Genomic DNA, 16,829 nt, shown 5'->3' with positions numbered 1-16,829 from the left:
CAGAGTAAGGTAAGGACATTGTTTTAAACACTGATTGTTTATGTACTTAATCAATAATGGCAATTAGTTCATTTTTAACCAAAAAAATCTTACATAGTGCAGCTTTAATGTAGTCTAGGTCTTTATTTATTTTTTAACCTGTAGAGTAAAATACTGTAACATTCTGTCGGTTTTCACTGAATGCACAGCCTCTGACATCAGAAAACAAACTATTGGATGCATTTTCTCCTCCCTTTGAAAAGCCAATATATTTTGCTATACAAACTATGCACAATTGTATGTTTGGTCAAATTTAGCATTTTCGTTTTTTTCTCTGCCATCCACCTTTTCTGTGAGCCAATTTTTGGGTTGCAACCCACCAGTTGAGAACCACTAATTTAACGTAAACTTGTTAAAAGCATACATTTTCATAGTAAGCATTTAAAATGTAAAATTGTTTTCTTTTAGGCAATTGTGCCCACTACCAAAAGGGAGGCTGGTGGTACAATGCCTGTGCCCACTCAAATCTGAACGGCGTGTGGTACAGGGGAGGGCACTACCGCAGCCGGTATCAGGATGGAGTGTACTGGGCTGAATTCAGAGGAGGCGCCTACTCCCTCAAGAAGGTTGTTATGATGATACGACCCAATCCCACCTCCTTCCACTAAGCAGCACACAAAACAGGGAATGAACTTAATATTGCACCACATGGTCCCTTTCCACTTTATAAAGTGCAATTCATTTAGACTGTGTTTTTTTTTTTAATTGTTTTGAGTCCTACATAGCTAGGTAATATACTGTATGTTGCTAAAGGACAAGAATTGTTATGGCTGACAGAACTGAAACTGCATGGGACAAAGAACACCAAAGGAATGCTTTTAGTTTATTGGAACTCACTTCTATAAACAGAAATGATTTGTTCCTTGGTTTGACCTGTTTCCCTTGTTTTAACATTTTTCAGAAGTCATTTGAACAAAAATATATAATGTACGTGATATGCTTTATCACTAAAGCATTTTGTGCAACAGTGCAACTGTGACTTTGTGTAGATTAAATTGTGTAGATAAACATGAGCAGTACTCATTAATTTTTTACAAATAAGACACAGGACATCCAGTCCAGTAATAAACAATGTATGCTTTTCGAGTTTATTCAAAACTAAGAGAATATACAGTATGTTTCCTGATGATATCAATTATTTCAGGGATATCATTTTTGAAAATTCAAATAAATTTAATAGGTTAAAATTATGAACAATAATAACAGGAAAACAGAGAAAAAAAGTGCTCCATATAAAAACTGTATTTACTGTGTAAATTAGCTGTTGGTATCAAATGAAGATGATATAATTGCAATATTGTTGAAAATAATGTGTAATTTGTAAATAACTGATTTCCCTCAGTATTGTCAAACTGCTGCAATAAAGGATGTACAGCTACAGGTTTTGTTTGCATGTGGATGATTTTATGTACATCAGTGTTCATCACAGGGTTGTAATGGTTTGTCGTATACTGACATGACAATCTTGCATGGCAAAATAAAAAGAGTACAACACACGCACAAACTAGCAATGCACATGTAATGCAGTTACAATGGAAGTCTACGAGCTGATTTTATCTGAGGATAGCTTGAAAAACATTTTAATTCAGAAAAAAAAAAAAATGTTTATTATTTTGCAAATTTGTTCTAAATCATCCATTTGAGGTGGGACTACTTTTGTAGATGGAAAAACATCTGGTTATGAATTACAACCATTTCCTGTGAGTGGAGTTTCCTTCAGGTAAACGGTTCTATGGATAGTTATGTCATGTTGCTCCCTCATATCCTTGTGCATTTAATGTGAAAGTTACCAGGCTTACATGGTCATGACATGAGTTGAAAGACTGGACAAATCTTTGCACAGATCACCTGCAGGCCACAAATGCTGATATAGCTTAAAGGTGAAGTGTCTGATTTCTGCACCATTAATGTCTGCAAACAGAACTACAAAAATAACGGTTTCTACCATTGGTTGGACAAACAGTCAATCCCACCCCAATCTCAACCTGGATTACTGATAGGTATCGTCACATTAGGCTGGGAAATTTGAAACATCAAAACATTGAAATAAACACATCACCTGTATCTAAGTTATATTAAACCCAATTGTTTTCAGAGCGTACAACTTGCATTTCACTGCATCCCTAAGTCTCAATTAATAAAGCCATGAACAGATTGTTTGACAAAAATCCCTATCCCTTAATTTCATTTCCTTTTTCCTTTGTCCCAATGGGGAATGGAATGGGCCACTGGAGAATCGAAGTGGAAACTGACAGATACGAAGTGACAGGCTGCTAAACCTCAGCCATGCCAGACAGTCTTTCCGTCCCTGCGGTAGACCCCGGTTTCAATTGCCTGCTGCTGAGAGACCTCTCTTTGCTCAAAAACAGCAGCATATTACTGGAGTTTCCTGCAACTAAACCACAGAGTACAGGGAACAAAAACAGTAGTTTCTACACTGTGACAACTGAGAAAAGGCTTTTTGTTTGAGTGGGAGGGCAAATTAAACCAAGAGGGACAGAGGCAGTTTCCTGACATGTTGCCCAAGTGGAAGCAGACACTCACTGTGGATTATGTAAAGGAAATTCAGCTAATGAGAAAGATGTGTGTGGGAGAGAGAGGTGAGAAGACATGCATCATGCTGAGTGTTCATGTACAGGACGCGTGACGCAATTCTCGTCATCAGCAGAATGCTTGAGCATTGAACCCACACAGCCCGATTTTTCTAACTACGTGTCTTTGAACGTGTAGAATGCGCCTAGCATTATGAGCACTAATTTGTGGGTCCAAAAGGTGGCAACACTCACATTTGAGCCGTTGTTGTCACGAAGAGGTGCTAGAAGAAGATGTAATCGCCGGTAAACAACAGGAGACGAAGGTAAAAACGTCAACAGTGGATATGCATGTCAAGAGCACGTGTGTGAGGAGGTCTGCATTTGTATAACTCAAGTCTGAAGGAATATAAATGACAACTTTATAGGTCTAAACTCCTGAAGAGAAATAGTCCGGTGTCTCGTACAGTCGTTACACACATGCGCCAACCGCCTGTGTATGCGTGCACCGTCAAATTTAGTATAATTTGACAGATGCTGAGCATGCTTTAACTTTGGTAGTCCTAAAATACTAAAACTAAAATTAAACCTAAATATGCTATATACAGTTGAGTGCATAGGTTTACATCCCCCTTGCACCCCCCCTATACAATACAAAATTAGAGGGAAGATAAAATTTTATTATTTTTATATTTTTTTACTATTTAGTAGTGCACTAATTAAGCTATTTAAAATAGCAGATATTGGCATACTGTATATTCCACAGGACAAACTAATAACTGAATTTAAACAAATTATTCTGTTGGAAAGTTTACATTTCCTTCATTCTTAGTATAATTGTGTGTTGCTTCCTCAATAATCAATGACTGTTTGTGTCCTTTGTGATAGTTGTGCATGACGCATGAGTCCCTGCTTTGTTCTGAGCAGTGACACTGCCCACTGTTCTAAAGAAAAACCCTTCAGGTACTGCACGTTCTTTGGTTTCCCAGCTTTTTCTGTACATTTGAGTTCTGCCAAACAGTGCCTATATGATGCTGAGATCCAGCTTTTGACATTTAGGACAACTGAGGGAAACATACACAACTATTACAAAAGGTGCAAACATTAAATTATGCTTAAGAAGGCAAAAAAACTATATTAAGAACCAATGGGATGTAAATTTTGAACAGGATAATTTGTGTTCAGTAGATGTTGATGATGTAGATGTTATCATTTTGTCTTGTGTATGTATGTATATATCTGTGCCTTTTTGTGTAATTTTCCCTTAAGATCACCCTAAAGTTTCCCTTAAACCTAAGGGTATTAAGTGTTACTTAAGGGTTTTTAAAGGTAAAACGTCACAATATCTTACAATTTCCCTTAAGTATTTATTTTTTACTTAAACACGACCTTAAAAACCATTAAGTGTTACATAAAGCCCCTTAACTGCCATGTTCCTAAGGTTAAGAAAACTTCACCTTAAGCATAGGTTAATAGTTACAAGGTTTCTAAAAATTAAGAAATAGCTATTTATACAACCGGTTGAAGATCATAGTGTGCCGAGGCAAATTTTTTGCGATAGGGAGAACCCAATTTAGACCATTTTAGCGGGAATAACTGTTGCAAGAGTACAGATATGAGGGTCATGTAAAAATTACACAATTATATTAAGAATGAAGGAAATGTAAACTTTCGAACAGGATCATTTGTTTAAATTAGAGCCCGACTGATATGGGATTTTTGAGACCGATACCGATTTTAGAGGGGGGAAATTATATAGTTAATTTTTGAGCTGGAATGAAAACAGACCATTTCTATGTGGGTTGTGCACCGATTTTGCACCGATACAACTATGCAAAGGTACTCAGAAGCTTTCTTAAACAAATATTTTTATCAAAGAATATTTGACATTATTATTATTATACATTGTCAACCAATTCTAGAAATGAACACTGAGAAAATAAAGAAAAAATAAAAATACAATACATAGCTAAATAAACATTAGTACTGTATGTTCAGTATCAGTCAGTTGCTAACCATTTAAATAAAGAATAAATTAAAATTATTGCTAAATAAAAATCAGTACTGTATGTTTAATATCAGTCAATGGCTGACCATTTAAATAAAGAATAAATAAAATAAAAAGCTAAATAAACATCAGTAGTACTGTTTAGTATCAGTCAAATACTGGCTATTTTAATACTGCCAATCAATTAGGGGCAGGTTGTAAAAAAAGAAGCATTTACACCTGCCGAGTCAAGACATAAACAGCGGCAGCAGTGTTACACCATATTCTGCTATACAAGTTCAGGGGAAACTTTCAACAGTGGAAAACCAGACTTTTAAATATTAGATTTTGTAAATGCAACGACTGGAATTGTTCAGTAGAAGGGGGTACTAAACATGTTTACACATTAGCTTCCACTCAGCTGACAAGCTATGAAAGTAGCTACGTGGTTAGCTAGTTAGCTATAAGCTCGTGGTCATGGAGAGTAAAAGATGGATGTTGTTTATTTACTTTCCAGAATTGCATCTCACCAACTAGGTAACAAAGTAGCATGAAATCGACACTCAGACAATCCACCACCGCACCGTTGTCTGCTGAGCTGCAAAAAGATGCTCTGATGCTTACCTTTCAATCTGCTACGTTACTGATTATACTGAAAAACTATAGCTGGCTAACATAGCAAACAGATGTGATAAACATGAGTCACATGGTTGTCAGGGACAGGATTAATGTTATATTAGTTATACTGAAAAGGGAAAATGATGGGGTCATTTTTTATTAGCTTTCCAGAATGTATTTCACAAACTAGTTAGCAACTTACCGTGAAGACACCGCTTAACTACGCACTGTCAGCTCAGCTCTGTAAACAATGGAGTCGGAGCGCACTCTGCTGGACAAACTACGTTATGACACCAATTCTAAATCACCCCAAGCATTGCTTTCTGCATTATATGTTCTGAAAAAAAAAAAAAACAAAAAAATGTTTTCATATCTGCGCATATCGGAAAACATATACGCTGATAAATCGGTCAGGCACTAGTTTAAATTCAGTTATTATTTTGTCCTGTGGAATAAACAGTATGCCAATATCTGCTATGAAGTTCCTAAAAGGCTGTAATAAATAAAAAAAAAAAAAAAAAAACTAAAAAAACAAATACATTAAAAACACAATACTCACCAGCAATTGTATTTACTATAATTACCCTGGTTCTATTTGCACATTTACCTTCTTAAAATGTACAATATCTGGCTATTTGTGCATTTCAACCTCTGTGAGATTAACCAAACCAGCCCACATGTAACAGACCAAGAACAAGAGACAATTTGAATTACAACCCAGTAAAGTTATTCTTGGCTGGCAGTTATTCACATACCACAATGACACGGGAGCACCTGGAAAACTCCAGCTCTGCCCATGAGCCTGGGCCTCAAGCATGAGGCAATGACATACGGTCTGCACAAAATCAAACATCCATGTCTAAAAACATGTTTAACTTGATTCAATAAAATATATTAGGTCAGGATTTGAATGTGGGGAGTCACCTTGTCAGTTAAACAATAACCGTACCACTAGACTACCATGTCTCACACTCAAAGAACTACAAAGCTGTTAAAAACAATGTTTTCTTCCTTGGTCATATCTTATTTCATTAAGGTCACCAAGCAAGCTCGGACGGCCACTGTTGCCCCCTCAAAAAGAAAGAAAAAGGAAAAAAAAAAAAAGTGCATGATGCCCCTGCTGACAAGAGTCTTTTCATAAGTAAGAAATAGAGGCTACAATGAGCAATTGGTGTAGAAAGGTGTGTGATTAGTGTGGGAATTACAGAGAAGGTGTAATGCTCTTTTGGCATTCTTTTCAACAAAGTTGCAAAAGGAGAGACTGGATGTTTTTGCTCAATGAAAGCTACCTAAAATTTGGAGGGAGGTACTTGAGACTTTCTTGTATATCCATCTGAAAAAAAAAAAAAAAACAGCATTCTTCAAATTTCCAAGGCCATTAAATTGGACAGAGAAATGTCAAAAGGCTTTTCAGTTCATGCAATGCACAATGCATTTGCTGTATAGTGCGTAGAGAACAATTTTGAGCTTAAGCAGAATTGCCCCATGACCCCATGGTTTGACAAATGTAATTTTCCTTTCCTTTGTTGGTTAAACAGTCAATAGAATTTAGTTCATGTTACAGCCTGACAAAACCATGATTTGCTATTTTCTATTGCTAGTCGGTGGCAGGTAGTAAAGGGGAAATGGGACAGTCTCATTCTAGAAAGCATTTCACTGGACAAAAATGTTAACCGCCTCTGAGCAGGTAAAGTGATCAGACGTCCTGATAAAACCGGGACGGTCCCGATTTTACGAGCCACGTCCTGCATCCCAATGGAGTTACAGTCGCGATGGTTGTCCCAATAATCAGTCTTAGCCTAATATTTTACAAACATGATCACTGCTGTGCGTCATGCTTTTTCTGTAATGAGAAACTTGCGACGAATAATGAAATCATTTTTCATTCTCGCAGTCTCAGAATCAGTGGGGCTTTTTCCGCTGTGCAAAATTTTCCCCTCATTACCCCTCCCACCTCTGCTGCTGTCTTTCAGCCCATAAGAAATGTTTACTCACCTGCTAGAAGCCAAAAATCAGGGAGGGAGGGATGATAATAGTCGAACAGCACAGGTCAATGTAATCAAATAACAAAAAATAAATGCATTCCCTTTCTATAACATCCTCTGACATACTGTCAGTAAAATCACAACCCTGTATCAACAAGCCATGTGATATCATCAATCCTATTCGGATGAGATTCTTTTCCTGGAATAAAATGAATCTCATCCGAATAGGATTTATGTTATCACATGGCTCATGGGGGGCAATGTAATAATTACCAGAGCTTCTTATTGATTTTAATCCCATCCAAAATGGCATATCAGTATTTTTTCCAGTCTTTTTACAGACTGCACGTTCCCACACCCAAAAACATTAGGCTACAGCATCTTTTATCTTCTATAAAATGCCCTGAAAAAACAACCCACTGCGAATTGACATGCTGGTAAAAAGCCAGTGAATCTTTGCTGTCTGTGCACTTGTTGTTTCTGAAGTTCTTCGTGTCTGAAGTCTTTGGTCAGAGAAACCAGGAATGAGAAGACATGCTTCAAATCCTCGGATAAAGCTGGCTGTTGCGTGTATGGATTTGTGCATGTTTTTCCTCAAGCATTTTATGTGGTCGAGCGTTTATTTAAAGAGAAAGAAAGAATTGTGTATTCCTTTGGTTATGAAAAGTGCAGCTCCACATTTTGGGACATATTTTCCAGAAGAACAAATAAAATTACATAATGTGAACTGATTGTCCATCTTTTTAATTCAAGAGAGTAATATAGCATTACAATCTGTAGTATTTACACCAAATATTCCAAAAAATGTTATTCTAATAATCCTATTATTAATATTTTCTCCATAATTAATCAGCACAGCTAAATACATTTCCTGATAGATTAATAACGTGAAATGGCAGTGCAAATGCAGTAGACACACCTGTAAACATAGCTTAAAAACATTACAGACGTCTGCTGTTAATTTGTATTTTATTTTATTTTTTTTAATTGACAGATTATTTATTTATAAATAAACATGTCCCTACTTTTTTTGTCATGGTCATCTGGTCACCCTATGAGCAGGAGATGATGTCATCAATATTTTGGTGCATTGTACCGGAAGGGAAAACAAATGGGCATTATAAATGTGTATGTGTAAGTTTATTTTGTCTACTTTTAGGAGTATAGATTTTAGGAGCACTTGCATATAGATGGCCTTTAAGCAAAAAGACATTGACTAAAAGCCAAAAAAACTCACAATACTCTAATATTAGATGCAATAGTTTTCAGTTAACCATGCCATTGTAGAAATTCACTATTCAGTCAGCCAAGATTAATTTAGTCCATATGTAAAAATGTCCAATAAAAGTGCAGTTACGAAGATCTCCAGAGATATCATTTAGATCTGGTAAGAGAGTGTTAGCTTGTTAAGGAGAGTCCTGCTGATTTTTCTCAGCGTGATCCTTCATACGACACTATTGGAAATTTGCGGTTGTTACCGAAATTTAATCAGAAAGATCCTGATATATTTTTCACATTGTTTTGAGTGTGTGGTTGATGAAAAAGTTTGGCCTGATAAAGAGCGAACACTGCTTTTGCAGTGTGTTTTTACGGGTAAGGCTCAAGAGGTTTACTCCACTCTACCCGTATCAGAGAGTGAAAATTACACTATGGTTAAAGACACTGTTCTAAAATCTTATGAACCATAAGCATACCGCCAAAAGTTTAGAACTTTGTCTAAAGGGGTGAATGAAGCTCAAGTTAAGTTTGCCAGAGAGCTCACCATCCTGTTCAGTCGTTGGTGTGTTGCATCTGAGGTACAAGCATTTGAGGAATTTTGCGATTTAATTGATCTTGAACAATTCAAAAATTCCATGCCTGCTCGAATCGCTACTTATATAAGTGAACAAAGTTAACACAACTGCGGAAGCTACTATGCTCGCTGAGGAGTATGTTTTGACTCATAAGCTTAGTTTAGGTGGGTCTCGTAAAAATAAGGAGCTGTCTAGTCTTAATATATAATAGGGTTCAAAACAGTGTTACTATGAATGCAAAATTTAATACAGTGAAAAAGACACTATTAGCATAACACAAATATATATAAATAAACATTTCCAGCATTATGTTGAATGTCCATGTACTAAAGTAGAATATTTGATGCCATGAGTGTACCTTCATTTACTATTACTATTATTTTGAATGGCCATAGAAAATGAAGCAATGTGATAACAATTTTACCTGGTCCGTTAATTTACCTTATGAACTTTCACCTTTTGTTGACCCTTTATTCTTTGCAGAGCTAATGTGTGCTTCTAAATCACTTGCACCTTTATTTAGCAACTGACACATAAGTGCCAGCTTTACATGTCATACATTCTGCTTCCCACAGATCTCGACCTGGACAAAAGCATGGGAATATTTTGTGCAAATTTTCTGTAAATTTGCATTTTCGTTTGGGAATTGTTTCCACTCAGCTGTCATTTGCTGCTACTGTCAAGCAACTGTTTGATGCCGCACACAACAGCACTTCATACGTTCGCGGAGAAAGTGACAGGCAGGAATTTGGCCAATAGTTGCTGCAAGCCTCTTATAATCGACCAATTGGTGTGCAAGAAGGCAGGACTTACAAAGAGGTGTTAAAGAAATGCAAATATGCACTCACACACAGTGAAGTATTAGAGCAGATGCACATCATAATGCAACTAAAGACGAATCCCGGACATTTGAGCAAATTTAGAAAAAAAAAAAAAAAGAGGACGTATGGTCACCCTAGTTTGGCCTGATGTTCCTTCACCTCTTGTTGTTTCTTCTGTTCCACTGTCACCGGAGGAGTCCGATAAGAGTGCACAGGGGTATCCCGAAGAATTTACAGCTTGTGCTGTAACTCAAGCTGTGAGGGCTAACCAACCTTCTTCCTGTGTACCTAGGACTGACAACAGTGAAGTATGTGAGGAGCCAAAGTTCTCTCTACCTGAATCACTTTTGGTGTCCTGCCCTCACATGATAGCTGAACAGCGAGCTGATTCTACTCTCACAGAACTGTTTGATTAAGTTTTACCTTTTGATCAAATCAGAGATGTTGCTCATGGCTATTTTTTGCAGGATGGAAAGTTGATGAGAAAACGGATTCCTCATGGCAGCAGTTTTGCACGTGACCCTATTATGCAAGTGGTGGTTCCAACCAAGTTCCGTTCTTTAGTATTGCAGATTTCCCATGACACTAGTGCTGGACATTTGGGTGTTAAAAAGACATATGACAGCATTCTACACTATTTCTTTTGGACAAAATTGAAAAAAGATGTTTCTCGGTACATTGGAACTTGTCATACTTGTCAAATAACTGGGAAGCTGGATCAAAAAAAATTAAACCTGCCCCATTGTTTCCCATTTCTGTGATAAGTCAGCCATTTGAACATTTGATTATTGACTGTGTAGGTCCACTGTCTAGATCAAAGTCTGGCAGTACTTATTTGCTCACGGTCATGTGTGCTTCGACACAGTACCCTGCAGCGTATACTCTTCATACTATTATGGCAAAGTCCATAGTGAAGGCTTTAACCCAGTGTAAGTCCATTTTTGGCAATCCCAAGATCGTACAGAGTGATCAGGGATCTAACTTCTCTTATCACTTATTTTCACAGGTGTTACGGCAGTTGCGGGTTAAGCACAATAAAGCTGCTCACCTCTCAGTCAAAAAGTCTCTGTTTGATCGGCGAGCTGAACACCATCAGTTTTTCCCTGGCAAACAGGTTTTGGCACATTTTGCAATAGACAGTTCCCCTTTCAAGCCCAGTATTCTGGCCCTTTTACTGTAGTGAAACAGATTTCTGATCTGAATTATTTGCTTGCTACTCGTAAGTGGAGAAAGTCCACTCAAATTGGAATTATGTCATATTAATCTGTTAAGGTCTTGCTATTGCCATTCGTCTGGGTTGTGGGATGGGGACGCTACTAATGTTGAACCTGCTCAAGTGGTTGAGACTGCCTCGCACTCTCCTTTGGGGAATGACGTGGATGAGGGAGTCTCACCACCCAATGATGCTATATTGCTGGGTCGTTTAAAGAACTCTGAGTGTATGAATAAGCTGGATGTTTTGCTGGCTCATCTGACTGACTTTAGAAGTGCTGAACTTGTTTGCCTCATTAAACGATACGCCACCGTGTTTGTTGACATTCCGTCTTGTACACACTGGGTGGAACATGATATTGACATTGGCGATACCGAGTACATCCGCCAGCATTTCTACTGTGTTTCCCCAGAAAAGTGTAAGCATCTCGATGCTGAGATTCAGTATATGCTTGATCATGCCATTGCGCAGCCGTCGTTTTCAAGCTGGGCATTGGCCTGTTTGTTGCTGAGTAAATCTGATGGCACATTTCAGTTTTGTACCGATTATAGGAACGTAAATAAATTGACTAAACATGATTCCTTCCCTCTCCCTCGAAGAGAGGATTGCGTCGACCAAGTTGGGGCTGCAAAATTTGTGAATAAATTCGATCTACTTAAGGGCTATTGGCAAGTCCCTTTGACACCACATGCTTGAGATATTTCTGCTTTTATTACATCTGCGGGATTATTCACGTATAACATTATGAGTTTTGGTTCACGCAACGCCCCCGCTACATTTCAGTGATTAATGAACAGAGTTGTTTTTTGGGTTGGAGGGAGTGGCCATTTATTTGGATGATGTTGTCGTTGTTAGTGATTCCTGGGAGCAGCACTTGTGTCGCATCACAGCCCTGTCCTGTAGCCTAGAGGAGGCACATCTCACTGTCAACCTGACCAAGTGTGAGATTGCAAGGGCAACAGTGACGTACCTCGGAAAGACACTGACTACCTCCCCTGGAGTCGCGAGTTCGAATCCAGGGTGTGCTTAGTGACTCCAGCCAGGTCTCCTAAGAAACCAAATTGACCCAGTTGCTAGGGAGGGTAGAGTTACATGGGGTAACCTCCTTGTGGTCGCTATAATGTGGTTCTCGCTCTTGGTGGGGCACGTGGTGAGTTGTGCGTGGATGTTGTGGAGAATAGCGTGAAGCCTCCACACATGCTATGTCTCTGTGGTAACGCGCTCAACAAGCCACGTGATAAGATGTGCGGATTGACGGTCTCAGGCACGGAGGCAACTGAGATTCGTCCTCCGCCACCAGATTGAGGTGAGTCACTACGCCACCACAAGGACTTAGAAAGCATTGGGAATTGGGCATTTCAAATTGGGGAGAAAAGGGGAGAAAAAAATGAGGCAAATAAGTTCAGCACATCTAAAGTCAGTCAGATGAGCCAGCAAAACATCCAGATTATTCATACACTCAGAGTTCTTTAAACGAACCAGCAATATAGCATCGTTGGGTAGTGAAACTCTCTCATCCACGTCATTACCCAAAGGAGAGTGCGAGGCAGTCTCAACCACTAGAGCAGGTTTAACGTTAGTAGCGCCCCCATCCCACAGCCCAGATGAATGGCAATAGTAAGGATTTAACAGATTAATATGACATAATTGAGTGGACTTTCTCTGCTTAGGAGTAGCAGTCAAATAATTCAGATCAGAAATTTGCTTCACTACAGTAAAAGGGCCAGAATACTGGGCTTGAAAGGGGGAACTGTCTATTGGAAAAAGTGCCAAAACCTGATCGCAAGGGAAAAACTGACGGCTCGCTAAAAGAGACTTCATTTTTGACTGAGAGGTGAGCAGCTTTATTGTGCTTAAACCACAACTGCCGTAACACCTGTAAAAACAAGTGAGAAGAGAAATTAGATCCCTGATCACTCTGTATGATCTTGGGAATGACAAAAATGGACATAAACTGGGTTAAAGCCTTCAATATGGACTTTTACATAATAGTATAAAGAGGACACACTGCAGGGTACTGTGTCGAAGCACACATGACCGTGAGCAAATAAGTACTTCCAGACTTTGATCTAGGCAGTGGACCTACACAGTCAATAATTAAGTGTTCAAATGGCTTATCACAGGAATAGTAAACAATGGGGCATGTTAAATTTTTTGATTCGGCTTCCCAGTTATTTGACAAGTATGACAAGTTCTAATGTACTGAGAAACATCTTTTTTTCAATTTTGTCCAAAAGAAATGGTGTAGAATGCGGTCATATGTCTTTTTAACACCCAAATGTCCAGCAATAGCATCATGGGAAATCTGCAGTAATAAAGAACTAAACTTGGTTGGAACCACCACTTGCATAATAGGGTCATGTGCAAAATTGCTGCCATGAGGAATCCGTATTCTCATCAACATTCCATCCTGCAAAAAATGAGCATGAGCAACATCTCTGATTTGATCAAAAGGTAAAACATAATCATACAGTTATGTGAGAGTAGAATCAGCTCGCTGTTCAGCTATCATGTGAGGGCAGGACACCAAAAGTGATTCAGGTAGAGAGAACTTTGGCTCCACACATACTTCACTGTTGTCAGTCCTAGGTAAACAGGGAGAAGGTTGGTTAGCACTCATAACTTGAGTTACAGCACAAGCTGTAAACACTTTGGGATACTCCTGTGCACTCTCATCGGACTCCTCCGGTGACAGTGGAACAGAAGAAACCACAAGAGGTGGAGGAACATCAGGCCAAACCCGTCCACCTGCCAAGTTGTTTCCCAGGATTATATCAACCCCTTCCACTAGCAGTAAGGGATGCATGCCAACCAAGACTTCCCCATTCACCAGATCAGAAGATAACAGTACGACGTGTAAAGGAACAGACAAAGTGGTTAACCCAATTCCCAGAATTAACCCAATTCCCGAATAAGGACACTGGTCCCAGTATCACATACCTGGGAAAATGGCAGTACAGTCTGTAAGACAAAAGACTCTGAAGCCCCTGTATTACTCAGAATTTTGACTGGAATCTTTTTGTCACTTCCAGTCAAAGACACATAACCATTTGAAATAAATGGCGCGTACTGCAAGTCTCTAACAGCGTTCATGGCATTAGACTGTTCTTCACAGGCAGATTTAACAGAACTAGTAGTTACAGGCGCCACGAGCACAGCAGGCTAAATGCGCGTAGAAATATTTGAATATTTACCTTTTTGACTTAAGCACACGACAGTCGTTTTTCCCTCATGTCCTTTACCAAGGCAGTAGTTACAAACCAAATCAGCATTCTTAGGTGTCATACGATCAGTTTTAAAACCAGACAGCTCCTTATTTTTATGAGACTCACCAAAACTAAGCTTGTCAAAACATACTTATCAGCGAGCACAGCAGATTCCACAGCAGTGTTAACTTTATGCTCACTTATATAAGTTGAGGCGATTTGAGCAGGCACAGAATGTTTTGATTGTTCAAGCACAATTAAATCACACAAATCCTCAAAGGCTTGTACCTCAGATGCAACACACCAACGATTGAACAGGATGGTGAGCTCTCTGGCAAACTTAACTTGAGCTTCATTCACCCCTTTGGACAAAGTTCTAAACTTTTGGTGGTATGCTTCTGGTACCAGTTCATAAGCTTTTAGAACAGCGTCTTTAACCATAGTGTAATTTTCACTCTCTGATACAGGCAGAGTGGAGTAAACCTCTTGAGCCTTACCGGTAAAAACACACTGCAAAAGCAGTATTCTCTTTTTATCAGGCCAAACTTTTGCATCAGCCACACGCTCAAACAACGTGAAAAATATATCAGGATCTTTCTGATTAAATTTTGGTAACAACCGCAAATTTCCAATAGTGTCGTATGAAGGATCGTGCTGAGAAAAATCAGCAGGACTCTCATTAACAAGTTTACCCTCTCTTACTAGATCTAAACGATATCTCTGGAGATCGAGGATTGTTTGCTCAGTTTTATGCGTTTCACATTCAAGTTCTAACTTCATATGCTCTTGTTCAAGCTGCAACATTAAAAGTCTCTCTTGCTGCTCAAACGTTAGAGCACGAACTTCCAGAAGAAGTTATTTTAGTAACTGCTTGCCCTGACTCTACGGCTAAAAGTACACCACTATCCATTAAATTAGCTTTGAGTATTTCTTTAACAATGTCTTTCAATCGCTTGTCACCTACTTCAATCTCATAATGCTCAGCAATCTTCAATAACTGATCTTTTGAACATGACTCAAGTAATGCTTTAGACGGTGAACGAATAAAATATTGTACCAAGTTAACCATAATATGAAAATGATGTGCAGATTATACAGCAAGCTGGCGACTCTCCTGTGCCACGGATGTGCCTTCGAGACAACCGCTCTACCCACGATCACCACACTAAAACTGGAGACAGAGACAGTCCTCTCCCCGAAGCAGAACAACTGGGACAATAGAAACTTCCCAAAATATCCTCCCCACAAAAAAAAAAAAAAAAAAAAAAAAAAAATTGGGGCAACAAACAAACAGATAGAATATTCTTAAATCCAACGTGTATCTCCCACCAAAACGGTGAGTACAAATATTCAAAGCAATAGCGCTACAAACAATGTTTGTATTTAATTGGCTGAAGAAACAACGCAGGTGACACAAACCCACCAAACAGCCAATGAACACAAACAAACAAAGCACCTCAATCACTGAAACAAATATACAAACCACGCCAAGAACGAAGGGATCGCCAAAATGACAAAAATCCCAGACGAGCCCCCACTTGTCATGGCCAGCTCATAAGCCGCAACAATAAGGTAGACTACACGATGGATACAGGCTCAAAGAATATAATTTAATAAAGGGAAAGAATATATACAAGAAATTAATTAATAACAAAACAAGAATAAAGCCAAACAACAAAAGTCTGGATTGGGGAGAGGCACTCCAGAAATGACGAGAGCCAGTTTTTAAAAGCCCTCGCCGCCCCCTCCGCACAGGTGAATCAGGGATGGCTTAATGAGCAGGGCTCATCAATTTAAAATGAAGCACCAGCCCACAAACACCAGGGAGAAGAAAAACCACGAGCCCAGCAGGGGTCATCACAGGGAGTACAACTTTTTTAATAAGGAAAATATTACTGAGTGCACCTTTAAGCTTATTGTATTGTGAATATGGCAGACAACATCAATTTGTCCTTTGTATAAATATGCAAAGCTCTATAGATTTGCTATTCGCTCATCTATTTTGTGTTACATTATTACAGAAACTTCAGACTGCCAGGTCAAGCCATGACTACAGATGAAGCAATAGTAACAAACAAATCATTTTTACATGAAAACATGAAGAGCACCAAAGTAAATAAAACTTGAAACTGGTCGTTATTGCATGAAAACCCATATGAAGCCTCTGCAGTTTCAAAGATCAGAGCACACTTTTCACTGGGTACTGAATTGGAGGAGCATTCTGAAATGCCCTCTAATGGACACAAAAGGAAATGGAGACAGGGAAAGACCAAATGTATCCAACTTGAAATTAATCCTGTCATCACAAAATCATCTACATCTACAAAAAATTAAAAAACTAATGTACCTTCAAAGCAGTTTACACATGGACACATTTTAAATGAGGACTGAGGAAAATATTGCAAGGCTTGCTTAGCTCCAATGGAGATGTTCTGTGTTAGCATCCTCTCCCTGATCCAGATTAAACTTCTGTTTAAAGAAAGCATCTGAAGATTCAGTTGCAGGCTAGTAAAAAAACAATTGTAATAAAAAGGTACCGTTACAGGTATATTTCATTGTAAAATGACAATTTTCTCACCTTCATGTTGTTTCAAACCGACTTTTTCTTATGCGGAATGCAATACAATTTTTTTTAT

At 38.6% G+C, this 16,829-nt stretch overlaps 1 protein-coding gene and 1 pseudogene across 1 annotated transcript in view; one reads left to right on the top strand and one right to left on the bottom strand.

The window, feature by feature from the left end:
- The window catches only part of LOC127424140 (angiopoietin-related protein 2-like), a 46,176-nt gene extending 44,757 nt beyond the window's left edge, over positions 1-1,419 (top strand). Inside the window, exon 5 of the mRNA XM_051669066.1 lies at positions 448-1,419. Coding sequence (XP_051525026.1) covers positions 448-647 — 200 coding nt within the window. The 3' untranslated portion in view covers positions 648-1,419. The remainder of the gene's footprint in view (positions 1-447) is intronic.
- LOC127424601 (ras-specific guanine nucleotide-releasing factor RalGPS1-like) overlaps positions 1-16,829 on the bottom strand; it is a 176,305-nt pseudogene that overhangs the window by 99,436 nt on the left and 60,040 nt on the right.

The sequence above is a fragment of the Myxocyprinus asiaticus genome, chromosome 33 (assembly GCF_019703515.2).
Source record: "Myxocyprinus asiaticus isolate MX2 ecotype Aquarium Trade chromosome 33, UBuf_Myxa_2, whole genome shotgun sequence".
NCBI classification, from domain to species: Eukaryota; Metazoa; Chordata; class Actinopteri; order Cypriniformes; family Catostomidae; genus Myxocyprinus; species Myxocyprinus asiaticus.
Note: the sequence above shows the minus strand (reverse complement) of the source record. Positions and strands in the feature narration are given on the sequence as shown.